A 24537-nucleotide genomic window follows, 5' to 3' on the forward strand; every position below is an offset into this window, starting at 1 on the left:
TTTACTCTGTGAGAAATGCACTTCTTATCTGTATATGTTTACATATATTTTACATTTTAAGATATTTACAACAGTGGTCCTTTAAGGCTGATTGTGAAATCTGGCTACAAATTACAGCTCGTTACGTTAAGGGGGGGAGGGGTCATAAAAGAATCCATATCGCACCTTCTCGACGGTTGTTTCTCAAGCATTTAACCTTCGGAATTTTCGTAAGTAGCTGGCAGTCGTCGGCTGTGGAGAGAGAAGAAGCAAAAAAACAAATAATTGGCGCAATGCAATTATGATTCACCTCAAAGGGAGAGCTCCCGAGAGTGTTTCCATAGGAAGAATCTGCTTTCACTTATTATCGTATTAATCAGACTGACAGCACTAATCCTCTCAGCTAAAGTGCACTCATCCTCATCTGCTCACACAGAAACCTCTCCACTAGCAGAGAGCCAACATCTCTCTCCATCAGGACCATTCAGGCAGAAACCACACTCAATTATAGATACATTTTATGTACAACTTGTCTTGCACAGCAAGCGGCTGCAGCATAAATAGGAAGATTTATGAAATATTTATAAGTTGTGTCCTGCGAATAAAACAAAGAGAGAGAGAGACCAGAATAGCCTTAGACATTGGTATCAGTCTGAATGATCAATGACCGGCACCAAAAACAATGCCCATTATACCTGATGAATGATTGCTGCCTGGCGATAACTCAATCCTACTGGATACTATTTTTTCCACAAGTGTCTACATAATGTCGCAAATCTTTAGAAATACAACTCAGCATTGACTGGCTTTTATCCATTCATTGCTGCATACTTACCCACAGGTATGTGTAATAGAGGGACTGGGTTTCAGTAGACAGCCGTCTGAAATGTCGTTATCAAGGTCTGTTCAATGAGCAGCTTGCTTAAAGAGGAACTCCAGTGAAAATAATGTAATAAAAAAAGTGCTTAATTTTTACAATAATTATGTATAAATGATTTAGTCAGTGTTTGCCCATTGTAAAATCTTTTAAATCCCTGATTTACATTCTGACATTTATCACATGGTGACATTTTTACTTTTGGCAGGTGATGTAGCTGCTGCATGCTTTTTTGGCAGTTGGAAACAGCTGTAAACAGTTATTTCCCACAATGCAACAAGGTTCACAGACAGGAAACTGCCAGGAGTGCCACGGTCCTCAGAGTTTCTTGTGGGAGGGGTTTCACCACAATATCAGTCATACAGCGCCCCCTGATGGTCTGTTTGTGAAAAGGAATAGAGCTTCAAAGAGTAATTTGCGTGGTGGATAAAATTATCGGATCGCCCCTGCATCTCCAGACTTCCTCCACACTGAGAGAATATAGACAAGAGCCTCCAGGATTGTGCACCCACCCATGCAGGTGCTCCCTTGAACTTCTCCCATCGGGCCGACATTACAGAACCATCCCCTCCAATACCACCAGGTAGTACATTCTTCTCTCAGTCAGTATTCAACTGGACACCAGTTCCTCCTGCCATGCCTAGCCACCTGTGGAATTCTACCAGTCAATAGTTTCCTTGCTGCTCACTCTGAACACTTACGAGCCCGGGGGAAGTCCTGCTCCACACTCTAGCCATCGAAAGTCCACAATGATCATACCCCACAACCCAATGTAGGCGTCTATGCCCATCTCAATGTATATCTCCCATGTTTTTGTTAATGCAATGTCCTGTAAATGCAATGTCTGTCCTTGTAACACTGCCAATACCATGTGAACCATAATTAGTTCCAGCGAATAAAGAAATTCTGATACTTCAAATTACCATCTCACCTAGCTGGCCATAGCTGCAGAATGTGTTGTGTCTTTTCCATGGGGGCAGCCATCTTGCTTTTCACAAGTTCTGAGCCTGTGTTTTCAAGTGACATCTGTCACAATATGACACTAATCAATGGACTGTACAGGTGTTACGCTTCTGATTTGTTCCTATTTGAAGTATTGAATACATCATTCAGATAGATTATTCAGATTGTTCCCTAGTTGTTCCATGTATGGCTATCTTTAGGACTTTAATCTGGTCAAACCCACCAAACTATCAACATAAACCGATTTACAATGAAGTTATGTTTCAATGTTTCTATTTATGCAGCATGGTGGAGTAGCGGATAGAGTAATGGATAGCACTCTCACCTTGAGTCCCAGCTTGAATTTCTTCAAGGGCCTTATCTGCATGGAGATTGTTTAGTTTCCTCTGGGTTTCCTCTGGGCACTCTGGTTTTTCTGCCACATCCCAAAAACATACTCATAAACTAGCTGGATCCACTCTAGAGCTCTTAAGCCTTGTACAAACGCCACGATTCTCGAGCTGAGGCTGCCCAGGATCCATCATGTGCATATCGGTCCTAGATCCCCTGTTGCCAGTAAGCATTCCACTTGGCGCATTGACTTGGCCAAGGGCAGGCTGTGGGCATTGTTCACTTATTCACCACTCCCATTTCATGCTGCTACATCGCGCCATGCCATTGGCCCTCCAAACCCCCTCCATAGCATCAGAACCAGGCTAGCGGTGTGTCTGTACCGCATCACACCCCAAACTATCGATTGAAGGATGGAGTCCAGAACCCAGCAGGTGACAGAATCTGAAGGTGTGTAAGCACCTTTAGACTATGGTAGGTATTAGCTATGACAAGGATTAGATTCCGAGCTTCTCCCTGAGGGGCTTTGGTGGCATGACTATGTACAGTGTAAAGCACTGTGGAAGAAGTGGTTATTATATTAAAAAAAATAACAATAATAGGCCAATGTAAAATTCGTATGAAATACTTCCATCTCCAGTTCTCTGCCAGTTATTTCTGCCTGTGTGTTTTTTAGACACAGTATTCCGCAATAAAGATATTGGAATATATTCCAATATATTCTCTGCAGGGATGGGAGGTAGAGGGAGTACTGGAAGAGAAAGAACTTGGCGCAAGACTTAAGTGCACAGCAGGAACAAGGCCAATGAAGTCATGTTTAAAGCCCTAGCTCAGGCTCCCATTTTTTTAAATGCATGTGATTAGCAATGAGCAATGTTTTGTGCTCTTTGTAGTTTTTGCAAGAAATATATTCAAATTACCTGGCTGGCTTCTGTAGTCCCATTTTCTGTTGAAAATAAAACTGCAATTATACTGAACAGAAAGCTGCCCAGACCACTACTCCATTCCTATTGCCACCCACATGAGGTTATCACGGAGGAGCCGGGAGCTGGGAGGGGGCACATATCAACTGACCTCCTCCCTATGCTGGCAAGAGACTAAAGCTAGCCATACATCACTCGTAGGGGTTGATTCACTATAACAAATAGCTTGCCTTTACAGAGTTAGCATGCCTTATCAGAGTTGACATGCCTTATCAGAGTTAGTGTGCCTTATCAGAGTAGCATAGCAAGCGCTACGAACTTATGCTTGCTAATTGGCAATGAGGGCTCCACTCGTCCTGCCCTGAGTCCCTGCAGGTCCAATCACTTTAAAGGACATTATCCCCACACTTTGATTGGGCCAATAGGCTGCCTGTCACTTGACAGGAAACTTGACAGGCTGCCTATTGGGCCAATCAAAGTGTGGGGATAATGTCCTTTAAAATGATTGGACCCACAGGGGCTCAGGGCAGGATGAGTGGAGCTCTCGTCATTGCCAATTAGCAGGCATGAGTTCGTAGCGCTCGCTACGCTACTCTGATAAGGCATGCTAACTCTGATAAAGGCATGTTAAATCTGATAAGGCACGTTAACTCTGATAAGATATGTTAACTCTGATAAGGCACAGTATTTGTTATAGTGAATCAACCCCCATGTATGGCCAGATCAACCATTAGATAAATCCCCCTTTGATCAAATTTGATCATAGAGGGATCTATTGCTTGCCCACACACTGCCCCACGATTTGCAACAGATTGCAGCATGAAACCTATTGGAAACTATCCTGCTGCCACCTGCTGCCCCCACAAGCGTAGAGTGTCTCCCCCACATTGTTTTAAAGTCTCACCTGTAGGCCGGCATGATTCCTGGCCTCCTTCTGTGTTCAGCATCACAGAGAGAACCGGTACCACATGGCTCGGCACATGTGATGTCACACATGCGGAAACCAGAGGAGGCTGGATGATAGGTGAGGCTTTAAAACACTGCACATGGGCAAAGGGTGGGGGAGGGCGGGGGGGGGGGGGGGGTGACAGTCTATATTTGGGGAGACACTGGGATCTATTGGAGCCATCGATCATAGCGACATCAATCACCATTACCTCCGCGCACCTGACCAAGCGACCAAGATTTTGCAGCGTTTCCGATCAATCCACTCGACTGATTTCAGCAAGAAATCAATGGAAGGATTGATCGGGTGGCCATGTTATGGCCCTGATTCTTCTCTGATTCAATACAATTATCAAATCGGAAGATCGATTGGGCAATAGTGAGTGATGTATGGGCATCGTAAGTTTTTGTGGCAGCTACAGGCCAGCAGAGTCTCTAATAATCTGCTGTAGCTGCAGAGCTGGCCACAAATAGTTAATTTTTCAGCCCTATAGAGAAGGGTCACATGGATGAAATTTCTCTGTAACTGCTGCATCAGATATGGAAATATATGTAACTGTGAATCATAATAAAAAGTCCAACGGATATTTGTTCTATGTATTATGTCTGGTACTATATTCTATTAGGAAAACATTAGGCAAGGGGTGACGAGAGACCAGAACCACGGAAAACAGCCTACGGACCGGCAGTGGGCCACGGATTACATACTAATACATACAGTTCCCATTACAACTAACTTCTTACCTCCCCCACTCCTAGTTACCAAAATAAAATATTTGCATATATGAAAAAAAAATTACATTTAAGAAAAAATACCTTAGGGACTGAACTTTTTTTATATGTATGTCATGAGGGTATACTACTGTTATTTTTGGAAATATGGGCTTGTAATTTGTGACATGTGCAAAACGGAAAAAAATATACCTTTATTTATAAATAAAATATTGTTGCCTTACATTGTACTAGGGAAATATTTTAAACATTGTAATAACCGGGACAAATGGGAAAATATAATGTGTGGGTTTTATCCACAGTACAATACTATCAGGGCTGGACACTTAGAAATAATGATTTTTTTTTCATTTTTTTCTTATTATTCCTGTTAAAATGCATTTAGAATAAAATAACTCTTAGAAAACTGTACCACCCAAAGAAAGCCTAATTGGTGGCAAAAAAACAAGAGATAGATAATTTTGTTGTGATAAGTAGTGATTAAGTTATTGGTAAATGAAAGGGAGGAGCACTGAAAGGTGAAAATTGCTCTGGTCCTTAAGCGGAAAAAACCTTTAGGGGTTAATAGAGATGTGGCGAACTGTTCGCCCGGCGAACATATCTGTAGGTTTTACTACTTCCGGGTCGCTCTGACCCGGAGCAGTATGCCTGCGCTGCCCGGCGGAGCGCGTCCTCGATCGCGCTCTTGTTGCTGGGCACTCTCTGCGCATGAGCGTGACGTCGTTCATGATGTCACGCACATGCGCAGAAAGTGTCCGGCAACTGGAGCGCGATCGAGGACGCGCTCCGCCGGGCAGCGCAGGCGTACTACTCCGGGTCAGAGTGACCCGGAAACAGTAAAACCCCCATGGATTCAGAGATGATCGCCGGCGAACGGTTCGGGAACCGTTCGCCACATCTCTAGTGGTTAACTGTTCCCACTTTGCAGAGAAAATGAGTATCTCCTCCTACGAAGTGGCAGAGATTCAGGGATTAATAAAATCAGGCATTGCTTTATCCATATATAGACAGACCATTACAGGCTTAGCTTGCCTGTCCCAAGTTTAGAATAATTTATACAGTATTACATACAGTATATGCATGTGATGGTTTGCCAAGATACTAAACATTTTTTGAGAATGCTATTTATTGCTCACAATGTTCTTTTTCATTATTTTGCTTATCACCGTGAGTTTTATAATTTAAGGGGCCAATAAACATAAACCATATTCTAGCTTGTTAAAAAAGCATTATATAAAATTGTTCACAGAAGTGGCAATGACATATAATGCTGAGATTTCTCTTTGTGAAGGATAATTGGACTCTTTTCTCAAACACAGCTAGCTCAATAATGTGGAGGCCATAATAACAGTCTCAGTTTAAACTGAAAACTCAAAGCTATCAGTCTGGCCATGTGGAAGAATGATGCCTGATATTTTTGACCTTTTGCTGAAATTGTTACATTTCTATTAGATTTGTTACATTTCTATTGGATTGTGGGAAAGGTTCAATAAGTAGTAAGACCAGGAGCTTTGCACTAACTGGACTGGTACAGCACTATCACCATTGACTTGACTGGGACCTCAGTGCTGCGAGTGCGACCACTGACTTGCCAGTGACCTGTTTGTCACCACTGACTTGCCAGTGACCTGTTTGTCACCACTGACTTGACCCAGAACTCAATGTCATCACCATCAATCAGACACAGACCTCAATGTCATCAATGATTAGACCTAGACGTCAATGTCACCATTGGTTTGACTCAGACCACAATGTTCCCACTGACTGCACTGGGAGACCTCAACTCAACACTGACTGGCACAAGATCTGAATTTCACCACTGACAATACAGAGACTTCGGTGTCACTATTTACTGTGTTGGTAACACAGTTTGAACACTGATCAGACTGGGACTTCAATGCCACCGTTGACTGCACTGGGACCCAGGGCCGGGCTGAGGCAGAGGCAGGAGAAGCTCCAGCCTCATGACGCAGTGTAGGAGAGGGCGCCCAACTCACTCAGCTATCATTCCCCTACTGGGTTTGAAGCAGAGAGAAATAAGAAAAGGGGAAACATGGCAGGGACTGCAAGCGAGATAACTAGAGCTTAAAGTATTGGGGGGCCTGGGGCACTTCTTACTCTAATAGCAATCAGTGTGTGATGGCTGGGGTGGGAGGGATGGAGGGGCAAACTTTGGTATCTCAGCCTTGGGTGCTGGAGGACCACCGCTAACCACTGATTAGACTGTGAATGTAATGCCAGCATTGGCTGTACTAGGATCTCAGTGTAAGCACTGCTCACCTTGGACCTTAATTCCAATATTGACTTGGACTGGGACCAAACAGTCATCAGTGAATGGACTACGGCGTTCATTCATCAAGCATTTCCGCATTCGAGTTTACAGAGCATTAAGTAAAATGTCAATTAATCAAGGCTGTTACCACATGAAAAGCTGCAATTACCGAGCAGTGAGGTAAAATTACGGACTTGTGCGGTAAACACCTCCAACACATGTCAGCAAATGTCAATCTATGAAGATTAGTGCATGCGGTAAAGCCCAGGAACATGTTCTCTAATTACCGGCAGCTCACATCCTGTGAAAACCGGCTTCGAATGCCCTCCGTGTGGATATCCCCATGATTGACAGGAGCGGAGAGCCAATAGGGACAGCCTCTCTCCTGCAAGTTCCTTTGTTTGGATCCGAAGCCTTCTCCGGAGGGTCCAGCTTTTCTACCCCCCAGGCAACGAGCAGAGAGATATCGGAAAAAAAGATGTTTCCCCTGCTACCCTTCGTCCGTTTAACCCTGTAGGTTCCTTTTTGAAGATGCAGAGGAACCAGTGGGGAGATCAGCTAAGCTTGGCATGTGTAATGTATTTCGGAAGTTCATCTAAACTGTGGAAATTAAATAAAATGTTCAAGACTAATAGACAAATTCAGAGCAAGCAGAAGCAGTATAACAAAGATGTAAAGGGATGTCGGGATGCCTCTTACTATTATAGTGCCCTCATTGCACGGAACAGCTTGTAACAACACAGAGACACTCCACAGTTACCGGACAGGTTTTTGTTAATTGATGCATAGCATTTTGGTAAATTAGAGAAGTTCTACCGCACCTGTGAAAATATTGATGAATTAGCAAAAAAAGTCTAAATTACCAAATGCAGTATTTTCCCAACTTTTTTTTTATGGTACCAGACAGCGGTCGTGCAGCCCTCATTGTGTCCAAAGTCCAACCGCACAACTGGGACATGACAGTTTTCAGCCAAGACACCTCCCAAAAATGATACAGCAATTGTGTTTTGGGTTAAATATAGGTGGTATTAGTGGCCTGTGGCACCCTGGCCTGGCGGTGGGAGCTGCACAGGCAGCAGGAGCAGGGCAATGCAGCAGCAGCAGGTGTAATGTGTGCCAGGAGCATGCCGGACCTGGCACGTGGCAATTGGCACTTAGCACGTGTCACTTGGCATGTGTCACTTGGCACGTGTCACGTGGCACTTTCCAAGTGCCACGTGCCAAGTGACAGTCAGACAGCAGAGAAGAAGACACTAGTGCACACTAACTGTCACACTGGCACTGCTCACAGCACAGCAGTTCTGTAGAAAGCTAACACAGTAGTACTGCTACTCTAACAACTACTAGCATACTGACTGCAGTACTACAGCACTAACTACACAATAACACAGTAATCCTATCCCCTAATCCCTAACCTAACCTATACCTAAGGCTAATAGCTGACCAGCAGGCAGCAGCTGGCCTGGTCTGTGCACAGCACACACACAGACACATAGCAGCTGCCTGCAGCACACACTCTGTCATACAATGACATCAATCAAGCTAATTAACGATTCACACAATAGTGTAGTGATAGTAGTGAGGTGGTTAATCACTGAACAGCTTTAGGTTTATAACTGTGTACAGCCCCCTTGCTAGGCCACCAGCGCTGGAGCATTTCTCTCTGTGAGCATTCAGCAAGCTAAGACGATGGGCCTGATTCACAAAGCGGTGCTAACAGTTAGCACGCTGGTGAAAAGCCCTTTATCATGCCTAAACTCAGTTTAGGCATGATAAGTTTAGGTGTGATAAGTTTAGGTGTGATAAGTTTAGGCATGATAAGTTTAGGTGTGATAAGTTTAGGCATGATAAGTTTAAGCACCAACTGCGTTAGCACCGTAGTGCACAGCTGATCAAAAGTTTTGCGCTAGCAAAGTGTGGTGCACTTCACATAGAGTTTACTGGCGCTGCTTTGCGTGCTATCTACACGCTATCTACACTTATCTAAACTTAGCATGCCTAAACTTATCACACCTAAACTTATCATGCCTAAACTGGCGTTTTACCAGCGTGGTGCAATGGTTATCACGCCTAAAGTCTCTAACTGGGTTAGCACCGCTTTGTGAATCGAGCCCGATATGTCTCATAATGGCAGCCCTCCTTATTATACAGGGGGGGGGCTGGCCAGTGTTTCTTTCTGTGATTGGGTGCCAGGGTTTAGGCTGGGAGCCCTCTGATTGGCTTAATGAGGTCAGATGGGGCTGGCCAGGGTTCCCCTCTGTGACTGGTTGCTAGGGCTTCTGCTGGGAGCCCTCTGATTGGCTCCAGGACGTCATCTCCTTAGTAACAGTATTTTGGATCCGGATATCCATAATATCCGCGGATATCCGCGTTATGCGGGCAAATATCCGCAGATAGCTATCTGGATTTCTAGAGAAATCCGGAATCCGATTCGGATTGCGGAAAAATGGTCGGATATCCGGGTTACCCGGATATCCGGAATCCAGATGAGCACCAATGTTAGCAAACCAAAAATCGGAGGTTCGAGCCAACTCTATAGAGGAGTCATGCCACAGGCTAGCCCAAAAAGTCCTCCAACCACAGTGTTCACTGCAATGAAATCAAAGTATTGGAAAATTGTGTGAGAGAAAGATTGGGATGCTGAATATAGGAGAACTGAGGATATGATGGGGAAGCAGAGTCAGGATAAATTAAGGACATATAGGTAAAATAAATAACAACGGAGGAACAGCAAGGAAACAAACTAAAGGCCCCCATGCGCACTGGGAATTGCAAACTGCTACCGAATTTGTTATAGTTTTGAAGAGCGATTTTTACACCACAATCACTGTACATGAACGTGATTTTTGAACAATCACATTTCGCAATTCGAACATTGCGTTTCTGATTATTTCCGCATATCGCTTATCGTTGGTGGTTGAGATCACTGCCATGCTTTTTAAAGAGGAGCTGTTAGGTTAGGTATAGGATCTCAGAGAAAAAAAACACATATCAGTAGCTAAATATTGGCTCTACTTACATTACATATGCATTTCACTGTCCACGTTTGGATTTCACAGAATTTTTATATAGTATTTGCAGAGAATGATGCTCCTGACAGCTCATGGCAGGTTCCATGTTTGTCTGTCTCCTATGAAGCCAATTCTGATGTCATATCCTCCCTGCTTCCTGATGATTCAACCCACAAAAAAGATCCTAATGAACAACACTACTGTGCAGTGAATATTAACCACTTGCCGACCGCCCCCAGCCGATGGGCGGCGGCAAAGACTGGACCCAAACGACCGCAATACGCCCATCGGCGGGGGCGGCTGTGGGAGTGGCTATGCGGCGATCGCGTCATTCGTGACGCGATCAGCCGCCGGGGACTGGCTCCGCCCACCGCTCGTAGTAACCCGCCGGCCGTTCGGAAGCGCCGGCGGGTTACTAGCACCCGGATCGCCGCATGTACATAGTATAATAGGCTTTGTAATGTATACAAAGCCTATTATACTGGCTGCCTCCTGCCCTGGTGGTCCCAGTGTCCGAGGGACCACCAGGGCAGGCTGCAGCCACCCTAGTCTGCACCAAAGCACACTGATTTCCCCCCCCCTGCCCCCTGATCGCCCACAGCACCCCTCAGACCCCCCCCCCCTGCCCACCCCCCAGACCACTGTTTGCACCCAGTCACCCCCCTAATCACCCATCAATCACTCCCTGCCACTATCTGTCAATGCTATTTTTTTTTATCCCCCCCCCTGCCCACTGCCCCTCCTGATCACCCCCCACCCCTCAGATTCTCCCCAGACCCCCCCCCCCCGTGTACTGTATGCATCTATCCCCCCTGATCACCTGTCAATCACCCGTCAATCACCCGTCAATCACCCCCTGTCACTGCTACCCATCAATCAGCCCCTAACCTGCCCCTTGCGGGCAATCTGATCACCCGCAGATCCGACATCAGATCACCTCCCAAGTGCAGCGTTTACATCTCTTCTCTCCTCTAAACACCCACTAATTACCCATCAATCACCCCCTATCACCACCTGTCACGGTTACCCATCAGATTAGACCCTAATCTGCCCCTTGCGGGCACCCAATCACCCGCCCACACACTCAGATTGCCCTCAGACCCCCACTTATCAATTCGCCAGTGCAATATTTACATCTGTTATTCCCTGTAATAACTAGTGATGGGCGAACACCTGGATGTTCGGGTTCGGGAAAGTTCGCCGAACATGGCCGAGATGTTCGGCATGTTCGGGCCGAACCCCGAACTTTCCGAACATCCAGCTTTTGGGGGCCATATGGGGTCGCAGGCATAAGGGGGGAGCATGCCCCGATCGCGGGGGGGGGGGTCGGAAATTCCCCCCACCCCCTCCGCTAGCGCTCCCCCCTCTGCCCGCTTCCCCATTCAAAAGTTTAAGCAAAGTACCTGTAGTGGATGGCCTGGCAGTGGGCGGCACTGTGGAGTGAGGAGGAGGAGTCCGGAGAGTGACGAGTTGAGGGAGGCCGGGCAGCGGGCGGTTCAGCGGAAGTACCCTTGTGGTACTTCCGCCCTTTCTCTGACCTCACGCCCGCTGCCCGGCCTCCCTCAACTTGTCACTCTCCGGACTCCTCCTCCTCACTCCACAGTGCCGCCCACTGCCAGGCCATCCACTACAGGTACTTTGCTTAAACTTTTGAATGGGGAAGCGGGCAGAGGGGGGAGCGCTAGCGGAGGGGGTGGGGGGAATTTCCGACCCCCCCCGCGATCGGGGCATGCTCCCCCCTTATGCCTGCGACCCCATAGGGGGGCAGTATTCGGCCGAACAGGGCCCTGTTCGGCCGAACAGGGGCCCTGTTCGGCCCTGTTCGGCGGCCATTAGAAGTTCGGGGCGAACCCGAACTTAAAAGGCCGAACACCATCAGGTGTTCGGCCGAACGCGAACATCACCCGAACAGGGTGATGTTCTGCAGAACCCCGAACAGTGGCGAACACTGTTCGCCCAACACTAGTAATAACCCACTGATCATCTGTCAATCACCTATCAATCACCCCCTGTCACTGCCACCCATCAATCACCCCCTGTCACTGCCACCCATCAATCAGCCCCTAACTTGCCCCTTGCGGGCAATCTGATCACCCACCCACACCAATAGATCGCCCGCAGATCCGACATCAGATCACCTCCCAAGTGCAGTGTTTACATCTCTTCTCTCCTCTAAACACCCACTAATTACCCATCAATCACCCCCTATCACCACCTGTCACGGTTACCCATCAGATTAGACCCTAATCTGCCCCTTGCGGGCACCCAATCACCCGCCCACACCTCAGAACGTCCTCAGACCCCAGCCCTGATCACCTCGCTAGTGCATTGTTTGCATCTATTTCCCCCCTCTAATCACACCTTGAGACACCCATCAATCACCTCCGGTCACCCCCTAGCACACCTACCCATCAGATCAGGCCCTAATTTGCCCCGTGTGGGCTCCTGATCACTCGGCCAAACCCTCAGATCCCCCTCAGACCCCCTTCCGATCACCTCCCCAGTGCATTGATTGCATCTATTTTCCCCTCTAACCGCCCCCTGAGACACCCATCAATCACCTCCTGTCACCCCCCTAGCACTCCTATCCATCAGATCAGGCCCAAAACATCCTGTCATCTAAGAGGCCACCCTGCTTATGACCGGTTCCACAAAATTTGCCCCCTCATAGACCACCTGTCATCAAAATTTGCAGATGCTTATACCCCTGATCAGTCATTTTGAGAAATTTGGTTTCCAGACTACTCACAGTTTTGGGCCCGTAAAATGCCAGGGCAGTATAGGAACCCCACAAGTGACCCCATTTTAGAAAGAAGACACCCCAAGGTATTCTGTTAGGTGTATGACGAGTTCATAGAAGATTTTATTTTTTGTCAAAAGTTAGCGGAAATTGGATTTTTATTGTTTTTTTCACAAAGTGTCATTTTTCACTAACTTGTGACAAAAAATAAAATCTTCTATGAACTCACCATACCCCTAACGGAATACCTTGGGGTGTCTTCTTTCTAAAACGGGGTCACTTGTGGGGTTCCTATACTGCCCTGGCATTTTAGGGGCCCTAAACCGTGAGGAGTAGTCTAGAAAACAAATGCCTCAAAATGACCTGTGAATAGGACGTTGGGCCCCTTAGCGCACCTAGGCTGCAAAAAAGTGTCACACATGTGGTATCGCCATACTCAGGAGAAGTAGTATAATGTGTTTTGTGGTGTATTTTTACACATACCCATGCTGGGTGGGAGAACTCTCTCTGTAAATGGACAATTGTGTGTAAAAAAAATCAAAAATGTGTCATTTACAGAGATATTTCTCCCACCCAGCATGGTTATATGTAAAAATACACCACAAAACACATTATACTACTTCTTCTGAGTACGGCGATACCACATGTGTGACACTTTTTTGCAGCCTAACTGTGCTAAGGGGCCCAAAGTCCAATGAGTACCTTTAGGATTTCACAGGTCATTTTGAGACATTTGGGTTCAAGACTACTCCTCACGGTTTAGGGCCCCTAAAATGCCAGGGCAGTATAGGAACCCCACAAGTGACCCCATTTTAGAAAGAAGACACCCCGAGGTATTCTGTTAGGTGTATGATGAGTTCATAGAAGATTTTATTTTTTGTCACAAGTTAGCGGAAATTGATATGTATTGTTTTTTTTTTCACAAAGTGTCATTTTCCGCTAACTTGTGACAAAAAAAAATCTTTTATGAACTCACTATACTCTTAACAGAATACCTTGGGGTGTCTTCTTTCTAAAATGGGGTCACTTGTGGGGTTCCTATACTGCCCTGGCATTTTAGGGGCCCTAAACCGTGAGCAGTAGTCTAGAATCCAAATGCCTCAAAATGACCTCTGAATAGGACGTTAGGCCCCTTAGCGCACCTAGGTTGCAAAAAAGTGTCACACATGTGGTATCGCCGTACTCAGAAGAAGTAGTATATTGTGTTTTGGGGTGTATTTTTACACATACCCATGCTGGGTGGGAGAAATATCTCTGTAAAAGGACAATTGTGTGTAAAAAAAAATCAAACAATTGTCATTTACAGAGATATTTCTCCCACCCAGCATGGGTATGTGTAAAAATACACCCCAAAACACATTATACTACTTCTCCTGAGTACGGCGGTACCACATGTGTGGCACTTTTTTGCACCCTAAGTGCGCTAAGAGGCCCAAAGTCCAATGAGTACCTTTAGGATTTCACAGGTCATTTTGCGACATTTGGTTTCAAGACTACTCCTCACGGTTTAGGGCCCCTAAAATGCCAGGGCACTATAGGAACCCCACAAATGACCCCATTTTAGAAAGAAGACACCCCAAGGTATTCCGTTAGGAGTATGGTGAGTTCATAGAAGATTTTATTTTTTGTCACAAGTTAGCGGAAAATGACACTTTGTGAAAAAAAACAATTAAAATCAATTTCCGCTAACTTGTGACAAAAAAAAAAAGGTATGTGTAAAAATACATCCCAAAACACATTATACTACTTCTCCTGAGTACGGCAATACCACATGTGTGGCACTTTTTTGCAGCCTAACTGCGCTAAGGGGCCAAAAGTCCAATGAGCATCTTTAGGCTTTACAGGGGTGCTTACAATTAGGCACCCTCCAAAATGCCAGGACAGTGAACACACCCCACAAATGACCCCATTTTGGAAAGTAGACACTTCAAGGTATTCAGAGAGGAGCATAGTGAGTCCGTGGCAGATTTCATTTTTTTTTTGTCGCAAGTTAGAAGAAATGGAAACACTTTTTTTTTCTTTTTTTTTGTCAGAAAGTGTCATTTTCCGCTAACTTGTGACAAAAAATAAAATCTTCTATGAACTCACCATGCCTCTCACTGAATACTTTGGGATGTCTTCTTTCCAAAATGGGGTCATTTGGGGGGTATTTGTACTATCCTGGAATTTTAGCCCCTCATGAAACCTGACAGGTGCGCAGAAAAGTCAGAGATGCTTGAAAATTAGAAAATTCACTTTTGGCACCATAGTTTGTAAACGCTATAACTTTTACCCAATCCAATAAATATACACTGAATGGTTTTTTTTTTATCAAAGACATGTAGCAGAATAACTTTCGCGCTCAAATGTATAGGAAATTTTACTTTATTTGAAAAATGTCAGCACAGCAAGTTAAAAAAGTCATTTTTTTGCCAAAATTCATGTCTGTTTTGATGAATATAATAAAAACTAAAACTCACAGCAGCAATCAAATAGCAGCAAAAGAAAGCTGTATTAGTGACAAGAAAAGGAGGTAAAATTCATTTAGGTGGTAGGTTGTATGACCGAGCAATAAACCGTGAAAGCTGCAGTGGTCTGAATGGAGAAAAAGGCTCTGGTCCTTAAGGGGCGAAAAGACTGTGGTCCTCAAGTGGTTAATTAGCCATGTGGCTAGGAACAATAGCGGACTCATGCAGTATACTCTAACGGAACATGTGCCCTGTGATTTTTCAGTGCTGTGAGTTTAGGCTGCTGTTAGAAGCTGCTGTAACATGAGCCTGTAACTTCTCACTGTGAATGCAGCCTTAAGGCATGATAGGGAAATGAAGGGGATGACCCAAGGTAGTGCAGTGGGGAGAAGAGGCAGCCTCAGAATGCTTTGCAGTATCTGTTATGCGTCCTGCCGGCCTCCTTACGAGCTTGGGAATAACAGCCTTGCTGTTCAGCACACATCACAGTAAGAGAGATTTTTAACTTCAGTATTGCCTTTTTGGCTTCCTTCTAAACTGTTTAACACAGGAGAATAGAGGTTTAAATTAGCTTTTGCAGCCTGACAGTTACTCTTTAAAGCACTAGTGATCGCCAGGGATTAGAAGTGATGAGGAAATCGATAGAAAAGCTCCCCAGCGTGAATTGGCCCTAACAAATAAAAGAATAACTCACCCAAAAACTCTCTTCCTAACAGTTCACTAACACCTAAAATAGGTTTAAGTGCTCCTCAGATTATTTCCGGTTTCTAGCCTCTCACAATTTCCAGATAAACATCTCCATCATTTATTCACCACTGCAGCATCTCAGTTAATTGCCACTCGTTGCTTGACATCACATTTCTTTCAACCAATATCACACGTTCATAAATCATGCAATATTTTCATCATCTGAGATGGCTATATTAAGAAGCAAATTAAATTCACAAAATTAGGCAACCATGCTCTGCTGCCAATTTACCACCAGTCAGCACAGATCACTCTTCAGTACTGGGAGGCTGCTAGGGGATTCTGTGACCAGCAGGGTCCCTTACTAAATGTCCCTTTTATCCATTTATATGAACTGACCCTCATATTGTGGCCTTTTGCTGTGCAAATTGTAACTCAGCCCTATTTTTTCTTCAACCAAGAACAGTGACGTAGTGGATAGCACTCTATCTGCAAGGACTGTGTCTGTATGTGGTTGCTCTGGACCCTCTGGTTTCTTCCCACATCAAAAAAACACACAGATAAGTTAACTGGCTTCTAACTAATTTCGTCTGCAATCCTTTGCATTAGTATGGCTTCCATCACATCCATCGAGCTGCACTGAGCATGCATGGCCCAGCTGCGCTCCCTTCACGCTCCCGTCAAGTAGTACTGCACAGGCGCAAAAGCTTCCGGCAATAGGAGCTGGTTAGGGGGCACACGCACAGTGCAGCCTGACAGACGCGACTAAAGCTTTACTCATTGGAAGGATTGCAGACGAACTGAGCCCGTAAGGACGGCAAGGGAGCCAACGGAGTTCATGGGGCTGGAGGAAGGTAAGCATAAACTCTTTGTCTCAAGTACACCTTAAAAGCATTAAAGGATACCTGAGATTAAGAAATAGGGCACATTTATACAGTATGTGCAGACATTTAACAAGTGAACAACTTTACAGATAAACACTGTAGCAAGTAACATCTGGCAGGTGCTTGCTGCCCACTCAAATGCTATTATATTGGTTATGATGCTAATCAACTGCCGTACCTCCACCAGATGCCTTCAGTCATCAGCAAATGCTTGGCTGTCACACTGGGACATCTGGTAGGCAGTGACAAAACTCTATCAACCATCCATAGGAATTAGCCCTTAATAACCCAGGCCCAGTGTGCCTTTCTTGGCTATAAAGTACAAAATTATCCTTGGAGAGGTGTCTAATAAAGATGTCACCATTGATGCAGGAGACCAGGGTTTGAATCCTGGCTACAGCCACTACCCGACCAGTAAGGAGTCCTGGGGCAAGATTCTCTAATGATCCAGGGTGTCCTACTGATAGCACCATTTGTGGCTGCAGCTTAAGTGCTTTGAGTCTGGCAGGAGAACATGCTATGCAAGTGTGAATATTTATTTATAATATTGAATTCAATGAAAAAATGCAAAGATTGGAAGGGGGGCATAATGGGTAGTGAAGGGAAGTATCCTAACTATACAAATCTGTGCAGAGGGAATATAAAACGTAGAGGCATTACTACAAATGATAGTGCTCCCCAGAAAAACATTGATGAGGCTCCCTCATTGTTCACACCTTCATGTCCAGGGTGCCCATGTACCCAGGGGTCATATAACTACAATGGCCACCATGACTCACCCTATCCATAACAAGAGAATGGCCACCACGGCTCACCCTATCCATAAGAAGAGTGGCCACCATGACCCACCATATCCATAAGAAGAGTGGCCACCATGACCCACCCTATCCATAACAAGAGAATGGCCACCATGACTCACCCTATCCATAAGAACAGTGGCCACCATGACCCACCCTATCCATAACAAGAGAATGGCCACCATGACTCACACTATCCATAAGAAGAGTGGCCACCACGACTCACCCTATCCATAAGAAGAGTGGCCACCACGACTCACCCTATCCATAAGAAGAGTGGTCACCATGACTCACCCTATCCGTACGAAGAGTGGTCACCATGGCTCACCCTATCCATATCAAGAGTGACCACCATGACTCACCCTATCCATAACAAGAGTGACCACCATGACTCACCCTATCCATAACAAGAGTGACTCCCATGACTCACTCTATCCATAACAAGAGTGACCACCATGACTCACCTTATCCATAGCAAGAGTGACCACCATAACTCACCCTATCCATAACAAGAGTGGCCACCATGACTCACCCTATCCATAACAAGAGTGACCACCATGACTAACCCTATCCATAGCAAGAGTGGCCACCATGACTCACCCTATCCATAACAAAAGTGGCCACCATGACTCACCCTATCCATAAGAAGCGTGGCCACCATGGCTCACCCTATCCATAACAAGAGAGTGGCCACCATGACTCACTCTATCCATAAGAAGTGTAGCCACCAGGACTCACCCTATCCATAACAAGAGTGACCACCATGACTCACCCTATCCATAAGAAGAGTGACTCCCATGGCTCATCCTATCCATAACAAGAGTGACCACCATGACTCACCTTATCCATAACAAGAGTGACCACCATGACTCACCTTATCCATAACAAGAGTGACCACCATGACTCACCTTATCCATAACAAGAGTGACCACCATGACTCACCCTATCCATAACAAGAGTGGCCACCATGACTCACCCTATCCATATCAAGAGTGACCACCATGACTCACCTTATCCATAACAAGAGTGACCACCATGACTCACTCTATCCATAACAAGAGTGACCACCATGACTCACCTTATCCATAACAAGAGTGACCACCATGACTCACCCTATCCATAACAAGAGTGGCCACCATGACTCACCCTATCCATAACAAGAGTGGCCACCATGACTCACCCTATCCATAACAAGAGTGGCCACCATGACTCACCCTATCCATAAGAAGCGTGGCCACCATGGCTCACCCTATCCATAACAAGAGTGGCCACCATGACTCACTCTATCCATAAGAAGTGTAGCCACCATGACTCACCCTATCCATAACAAGAGTGGCCACCATGGCTCACCCTATTCATAACAAGAGTGGCCACCATGATTCCCCTTATCCATAAAAAGAGTGGCTACCATGACTCACCCTAATTATAAGAAGAATATCCACCATGACTCACCCTATCCATAACAAGAGTGGCTACCATGACTCACACTATCAATAACTAGTAGGGAAAAACGAGGGGTGGGAGCTGGGCACCCGGCAGTAATGAGGGTGAGCAACGCCTGCTCCAGTGTAGCATATGCAGGTCCTCACTTCTATGGCCGCAACATGACATGCACAGTGACGTGCTACCAGTGGAGAGAAAGGAAGAAAGTTCCCAATGTTACATGAAACCAAAAAGATACAGAGACTGGGCACCGTCCTGTTACTGCATTTATTCACTGTCCGCAGCCAAATGACATATAGTATTTGAATATAAGCATCAAACCTGTCAGCAGTCTTGCATCAAAAAATCATCGATACATCCAGTGAGGCCTGTGGGAAGGTGTGGTGACCAGGGGGTGATGGATGTGCACAACAGCCGTTTCGCGCTCTGTAGCGCTTGCTCACGTGCGTATCCGGGCAAATGACGGCGCTTCTGAGTCTCGGATATCTTGGCCCGAGACTCCGCCCACAGCGCCGCCATTGGTCCGTAGGTGGAGGTCGTGTGAAGTGCTTCATGTTGGAGTGCGGGAGGACTAAAGTACTGGCGGAAGTAGCCCACCAGAGAGTCCATACATGCGCCATTACTGGCAAATGTGCTTAAGAGAAAAAATAAAATACCTAGAACAGAATAGGTGTGCATGGGGTGGTAAGAGGGAACTTATCCCAATATGTAAAACATGTGGGGGTATTAGGTGTAGGTCCTACATCGTTAGTCACTGTATTAAATATTAAAATATGGTAATTGAGAGTAAATAGCATGTATTAGCTAGGCCTATTTTTAGTCCCAATCACCCAGAAAGCATACCAACAGTGTCAGACTGGGAGCTGGAAAAGCTGGGGGAATCCACTTGCTATCCAAGCAGCAGTAATCATGTGTTGCTGCAGGTTTCTATTGGGAGTAATAACACAGGGTTACTGCTAATTGGCCAGCAGGTGGATTTCCTCAGTTTCTCCACCTCCCTGTCCGACACTGCATACCACCATCAGCCAATCCCCATCCAAGCCGGTAAACCGAGACTCTACTGAACTTTCTAGCTTAATCAGGTAGTAAAGCATTTTCTGTATCTCTCAGACACCACAGTTGCAACTTCAATTTACATCTGCCATGCTACAACCACACAATTCAAATCCAGGAATGCTTCAGACAAAAGGTAACAGATGATAAACACCCTAATCTAATCAGAAGCTAGGAGAGTACATAGGACTTAAAAGTCTTACAAGCACATGATACACTGAAAACCATAAATAGATGCCATCTGTTGTACACAATAACACCCTCTAATCACATGGCAGACTTAGCTCATCCCTCACACTGTACCACACACCAGTACGGGTGACTAGTCCAAAGATGGAACAGAAGAAAACATCTGAGAGAAGTACTCACGGTCTGTGCTGTAGTCATCCACTAAAATAATCTCCTGAATTAGATTGGCAGGGCTTCGAATTAAAACGCTGCGTCAGAGAAAAAAAATAACCATTAGCCTCATGAATTATGCATGGTCACATAAAAGTATTTGTCTGCGCACAGATTTTATAACAGAAATGCCCAAAGTTATTTAATAACCCCATCACAGGCGGTACATGATTTAATTTATAGTGCTGTTTCATGAGCAGATGGTGATTTTAGATGAATGTCTTAGCATGAGCAGAACGATGAGTCTGCAACTGTACAATGCCTCCCTCTGTAGAACAGCAAGTCACCAAATAGTATGGTTTTACAGAACACTGTGAGCCATTTCATAACGAGAATGGTGCACATTAGATGCTTAGAGTGGCATCTACACAAATACAGTATGTCTGTGCAACTTATTTTGTTGACAAAAACAGACTACCATTTACAGTGAGATGCGAAAGTTTAGGAAACTTACAATTGATCCCCTTAAAGGGACTCCGAGCTCAAAATAAAAACGAAATTGGTACTCACCTGGGGCTTTCTGCAGCCCACCGTAGGTCGGGAGGTCCCACGGCGTCCATCTGGCTCTTCTCCCAGGGCCTGGCCAGAAATGGCTCCCCGGCGGCTCCCGGCGAAACTGGGCCCGAGTGTCGGGCTCCTTCTTCCTGAAAGCGCGATTAAATCGCACATGCGCAGTACTGTCACGCCGGCCGCCGTGATGACGCGAGGTGGCCGGCGTGGTGACGACAGACATGACGTTTCAGGAAGAAGGAGCCCGACACTCGGGCCCAGTGTCAGCGGGAACCATTTCTGGCCAGGCCCTGGGAGAAGAGCCAGATGGACGCCGAGGGCCCTCCTGACCTACACTGGGCTGCAGAAAGCCCCAGGTGAGTACAGATTTCGTTTTTATTTTGAGCTCGGAGTCACTTTACATACTCTTTTCTCATAATTGGATTCACCTGTGTATGTAGGTCAGGGGTCACTGAGCTTACCAAGCCAATTTGAGTTCCAATAATTAGTTCTAAAGGTTTTGGAATCAATAAAATGACAACAGTGCCCAAATGTATGCACCTCCCTAATTTTATGTAAACAATTATTGCATACTTTCTGTAAATCCAATAAACTTCATTTTACTTCTCAAATATCACTGTGAGTGTCTCCTATATGATATATTTAACTGACATTTTTTATCGTAACAACCAACAATTTATACAGGAAAATCATGAGGATTAACAAGGCTGCCCAAACTTTCGCATCCCACTGTATTTATTTCCTTTACAAACAATGCATATTGCCGGGCTGTCCTGATCCTCTTCCTCTAATATGTTTATACTTTTAGCCATAGACCCTGAATAAGCAAACAGATCAGATGTTCTTACTGAAGTCTGACTGGATTAGACGTATGTTTTTTTTTTTTTTGGTGTGCGATTAAGAAACTACTGCAGCCAAAGAGATCAGCAGGATGCCAGGCAACTGGTATCATTTAAAAAGGAAGTAAAGATGGCCCTCTCTCACTTGTCCTTTGAGATGGATTCATTATAATGTGTGTGCATCAAAGACTAAACATAGACCTTAATTCAAAGTCTCCATGCAGCAAGTTAGGATAACACAATCCTTTACAACGCAGAGATGTGAACAGCCCCATAGAATTGTATGGGCAGGGAGTTCACATGCAGGATTATTCTTCAACACAACTGATGCGGTGTGAAAGAACCCTTAAAGTGGACCTGAACTCTTGCACAGGACAGAAGGAAAACAGAGAAATGTACTCTGTATAGCCTGTATAAATCCCCCTTATCTGTGACTAATCACCACTGTAATTTGTTCTCTCAGCTGTGTCAGCTCAGGAATGTCATCTGCCATTACAGAGCAGCTAATCTGCAAACACAATATGTCTGTTTCCATGAAACCAGTTAGGAAACACACTGCAGATTTATTGAAGGATTTGTATCAGTTGTAACAAAGAAATGTTTTTCTTAAAAGTTATTATGCTGTTGCGTATCTTTTAGAGCAGAGAGGAAGTTCTGAGTTCAGGTCCACTATAAGAGAGTAAGCAGCACAAAGCAAAGCTGTTTAGACGGAGAGAAGGATAAAAGATCACATCTCTTCTTAAGGCTGGTGCACACCAAGCGCTTTTTGGTAGCGTTTTCAAAACTGCTGCCGCCTGTGAAACCGCTTGGCTAATGTATCTCAATGGGATGGTGCACACCAGCGGTTTGAGGTTTTTAGCAAACCGCAAACGTGGCTCCTGCAGCATTTTTGCAGATGAGTTTCTGCCTCAATGTAAAGTATAGGAAAAGCTCAAACCGCTCTGAAAAAACGCTTGATCAGAGCGGTTTTCCAGGCGTTTTTGTTACAGAAGCTGTTCAGTAACAGCTTTACTGTAACAATATATGACATCTGCTACACAAAAACGCTCCAAAAACGCTAGGCATGTTTAGAAAATCTCTCTATACATGCCTAGAATCGCTCTGAAATCTGCTTCAAAAAGTCTAGCGTTTTGCAGATCTGCTAGAGGTTTTTGGTGTGCACTGGGCCTAAGATTCGATCAAGTGAGTTGTGCAATGTGGTAAATGATCAATGTCAAGTTGAAAATGATCGTTCACCGCATTTGGCTGGTGTAACATAGCAAAATAGAACTGTCTGTGTATACAAACCTAACAATGTCAAATAAAAAAGTATGTGCTATAGTGTGTTAAAACAACAGAAACGTCTCATACAGCGAGTTCCTGGCATCCAATTACGTTCTTATCTGAACTAAATAATGTGTTGGGTGATTGGAGAAAGGGCCGGTGTAGACATTAGCTAAGCTACAAAAACAGAATGTTTTATCCTGCATAGTAATGCTATTAGCAGCGCCCAGACTCTGGATAGCAAAACAAATCCTGGAACAATGCCTAATATTGAGCTTATTTTTATAATAAAATACATGTTTTGAAAGCAGTTCATGATACATTAGGAAAGTAACTGCTTGAATACTATTTTCCAAGACAAGTACGTAACATTTAAATCAGAGTAATGGGAAAGACGGATGGGGGTGTTGTGCGCTATGATCAGTTTCACTTGAGCTGGATAGCGTACTGGTAAGGCTGCTTCCTTTGATGTAGGGTTTTAACCCTTGACCAGGGTTCAAACCCCAGCTCAAGCCAGTATGTAATCCAGTAATGAGTCTTTGGGCAAGGCTCCCTAATGATCCTGATAACCCATGGAGCGCGCCCTAAGTGGCTGCAGCACTGAAGCACTTGAGTCCGCCAGGAGAAAAGCATGGTATAAATGTTCTGCATCTTGTCTTGATTCAAAACCTTCGGAATGTGACTACATACTATGCTACTAAGGCTGCCACGTGGTGGACAATAGTGGAATTGGTTAAAATAGCTAACACGGTTTTTATGGCAAGTGTGGATCACCTAGGGCGAAGCAGGTCATTTTGGTGCCTGGCACTCAGCATTGAAGCTGGGCACCACCATAGCAATAGTCCTATTCTACGTGCCCCATGCAAAGGTAATTCAGGGATCTGGAGATCACCAGACCCCAAATGACTTCTCCCTCTGAGTTGCTACAACTCAGAGGAGGAATAGTGTTTAAAGAGGAACTCCAGTGAAAATAATGTAATAAAAAGTGCTTAATTTTTACAATAATTGTGTATAAATAATTTAGTCAGTCAGTGTTTGCTCATTGTAAAATCTTTCCTCTCCCCTGACTAAATTCAGCCATTTATCACATGGTGACATTTTTACTGCGGGCAGGTGATATCAGTTTAACTTTTTTGGCAGTTGTAAACAGCTGTTATTTCCCACAATGCAACAAGGCTCCCACAGTGTGATGTCAGTACCTCAGTGCTGTGAGGCCCCCTGATGATCCGTTTGAGAAAAGGAATAGATTTCTCATGGGAAAGGGGGTATCAGCTACTGATTGGGATGAAGTTAAATTCTTGGTTACGGGTTCTCTTTAACGGTGCCAGGGATTTTAGTGGAGGCAGGGTGAGCCATCATTCGGCTCACCGGCAACTGTACAATACGTACCACACCTAGAGGCCCTCTCTAGGCAGAAATGTTTTCCTATTTCTGTGTAGGCAC

General features: G+C 45.1%; 2 protein-coding genes across 7 annotated transcripts in view; both read right to left on the reverse strand.

Annotated features, from left to right (window-relative positions):
* The window catches only part of PLEKHD1 (pleckstrin homology and coiled-coil domain containing D1), a 664905-nt gene that overhangs the window by 301969 nt on the left and 338399 nt on the right, over positions 1 to 24537 (reverse strand). The window lies entirely within an intron of this gene.
* The window catches only part of GALNT16 (polypeptide N-acetylgalactosaminyltransferase 16), a 228764-nt gene that overhangs the window by 70699 nt on the left and 133528 nt on the right, over positions 1 to 24537 (reverse strand). For all 3 annotated transcript variants that reach the window (XM_068253838.1, XM_068253836.1, XM_068253837.1), the window contains exons 4-5: positions 20453 to 20520; positions 166 to 231 (exon numbers count right to left, since the gene is read on the reverse strand). In XM_068253838.1, coding sequence (XP_068109939.1) covers positions 166 to 231; positions 20453 to 20520 — 134 coding nt within the window. The remainder of the gene's footprint in view (positions 1 to 165; positions 232 to 20452; positions 20521 to 24537) is intronic.

This window comes from Hyperolius riggenbachi, chromosome 9 (genome assembly GCF_040937935.1).
Source record: "Hyperolius riggenbachi isolate aHypRig1 chromosome 9, aHypRig1.pri, whole genome shotgun sequence".
NCBI classification, from domain to species: Eukaryota; Metazoa; Chordata; class Amphibia; order Anura; family Hyperoliidae; genus Hyperolius; species Hyperolius riggenbachi.